Source organism: Dipodomys ordii, unplaced genomic scaffold (genome assembly GCF_000151885.1).
Source record: "Dipodomys ordii isolate 6190 unplaced genomic scaffold, Dord_2.0 Scaffold69, whole genome shotgun sequence".
Lineage (NCBI taxonomy): Eukaryota > Metazoa > Chordata > Mammalia > Rodentia > Heteromyidae > Dipodomys > Dipodomys ordii.
Window position 1 is genome coordinate 506,343 of NW_012267285.1, and position 1,938 is coordinate 508,280.

Here is a 1,938-nt window from a genome sequence, read left to right on the forward strand (position 1 = left end):
GGTAACAAAGCAGAGGCCAAGAAACGCGATGGAAGTCCCAGCCGCCACCCACAGGAACCTCGGTGTGGAGGAGCAGCCTCTGTCTGGAGAGAGAGAGAAACAACACGCACGCGCGGTCAGTCTCCCCAAAGCCATGGGGACGGTCCGGAAGCTCGGCCGGGCACCGGTGCTCACGCCTGTCATCCCAGCTCCTCAGGAGGCTGAGATCTGAGGATCGTGGTTCAAAGCCAGCCCTGGGCAGAAAGTCCCTGAGACTCTGCTCTCCAGTGAACCACCAGAAAACCGGAAGTGGCGCCGTGGCTCAAGGGGTAGAGCGCCAGCCTTGAGCTGAAGAAGCTGGGCCCTGAGTTCAAGCCCCAGGCCTGGCACACACACACACGCACACACGCACACACGCACACACACACAAATTCATTGCAATTTTAACACTGAGTGTTTTGTCCTCAGTTTCTCAGTTAACACATGCATTCTCACCTTTTTCTATTTGCTTTATATCATCGTTATTATTATTATTATTATTACTGTCTTCTTCTGCCAGTCGTGGGACTTGAACTCGGGGCCTGGGCGCTGTCCCTGAGCCTCTTTGGCTCCAGGCTGGCGCTCTACCCCTTGAGCCACAGCGCCACGTCTGGCTTTTGCTGGGTCACGGGACGTGAGTCAGCGCTCGGCCCGGAGTCGCCGGGATTCCAGGCATGAGCGCCAGCGCCCGGGGTTCGGTTCGCTTGTTTGGATCCTGCCTTCCTTCCCCTTCCTCATCTCAACTTGCCTTGTCTCTCTCCTCCTCTCTGGTTTTCGGGGTGCCCTCTGCACCCCTCGGTGAATTAAGGAGAAAACAAGAAGGTTCTGGAAGGTTCCGCCCCTCCTTCCTGTACCTGCTCTGCCGGGAAGGTGACACGTGCCATGCTGTCCCTAGAGCCAGGGCTGGTCCCTCAGCAAGCTTCTAGAACAATCTCTCACACCGACAGACACAGGCACACACAATCTGCTTGTCTTTCTCTCTCTGCTTCTTTCCCCTCCACCTGTCTGTCTGTCTGTCTGCCTGCCTCTCAAACTGTCTGCCTTGTCTCTTCTTTGTCTCTGTGTCTCTCTGTCTCTCCCTCCGTTTTCTCCCTCTCTTTATCTCTCTCTGGCTCAGTGTCTCTGTCTGTGTGTCTGTCTCTGCCTGTGTCTTTCTGTGTCTCACAATCTCTCTGTGTCTCTGTCTCTCTTTGTCTTTCTCTGTCTCTGTTTCTCTGTGTCTGTCTGTCTCTGTCTGTCTGTCTCTGTCTCTGTTTCTCTGTGTCTATCTGTCTCTCTTTGCCTGTCTGTCTGTCTCTGTTTCTGTCTCTGTCTCTGTCTGTCTGTCTGTCTCTCTTTGCCTGTGTCTGTCTCTGTCTCTGTCTGTCTGTCTCCATCTGTTTCTCTGTCTGTGTCTGTCTGTCTCTCTTTGCCTGTCTGTCTGTCTCCTCCCCACCCCACCGTGATCTGTCCCAGCAGAGGGCTGTCATCTTTACCTGCGTGCTGGGCTGCGTGGGGCTGAGTTGAATCCATGTCTGCGTTCCTCTCCCTCTCCTGTTTCTGGCTGTCTTTCTCGGGGAGACGGCAGCGAGGGCGAGGTCTCCCGGGGCGGGAGGCCGGGTGGAGGAGGCGGGGGGGGGGAGGCTCTGCGGGGGCCCTGGGCCGGGCTCCCCGGTCTTGCACAAGGTGCGGGCGCGTGGCCCCGCTTGCTCCATGCCAAGAAGGAAATGGAGCAAATGACGAAGCGGCTAAATAGCAGCACAGTTAGCCGAGCACAGGGGAGAGGCGGCGGGGACCCGGCCCTGCTGGGGACAGGGAAACGCTTCCCCATGCTGCCTCTTCCCAGGTCGCCCGGGACACGGCCACACTCTTCTGAGCTCCCAATCCAGCGTGTGTGTGTGTGTGTGTGTCCTGGGACTTGAACTCGGGGCCTGGGCGCTG

At 57.4% G+C, this 1,938-nt stretch overlaps 1 protein-coding gene across 2 annotated transcripts in view; it reads right to left on the reverse strand.

Moving 5' to 3' along the window:
- The window catches only part of Clec4e (C-type lectin domain family 4, member E), a 6,662-nt gene extending 5,013 nt beyond the window's left edge, over positions 1 to 1,649 (reverse strand). Inside the window, exons 1-2 of one of the 2 annotated variants that reach the window (XM_013023675.1) lie at positions 1,494 to 1,649; positions 1 to 83 (exon numbers count right to left, since the gene is read on the reverse strand). The exon at positions 1 to 83 is cut by the window's left edge and continues 10 nt beyond it. In XM_013023675.1, the coding sequence (XP_012879129.1) occupies positions 1 to 83; positions 1,494 to 1,530 (120 nt within the window). In that variant the 5' untranslated portion in view covers positions 1,531 to 1,649. The remainder of the gene's footprint in view (positions 84 to 1,493) is intronic. The other variant, XM_013023676.1, reaches the window with a different exon arrangement.
- Positions 1,650 to 1,938: the final 289 nt, after the last annotated feature.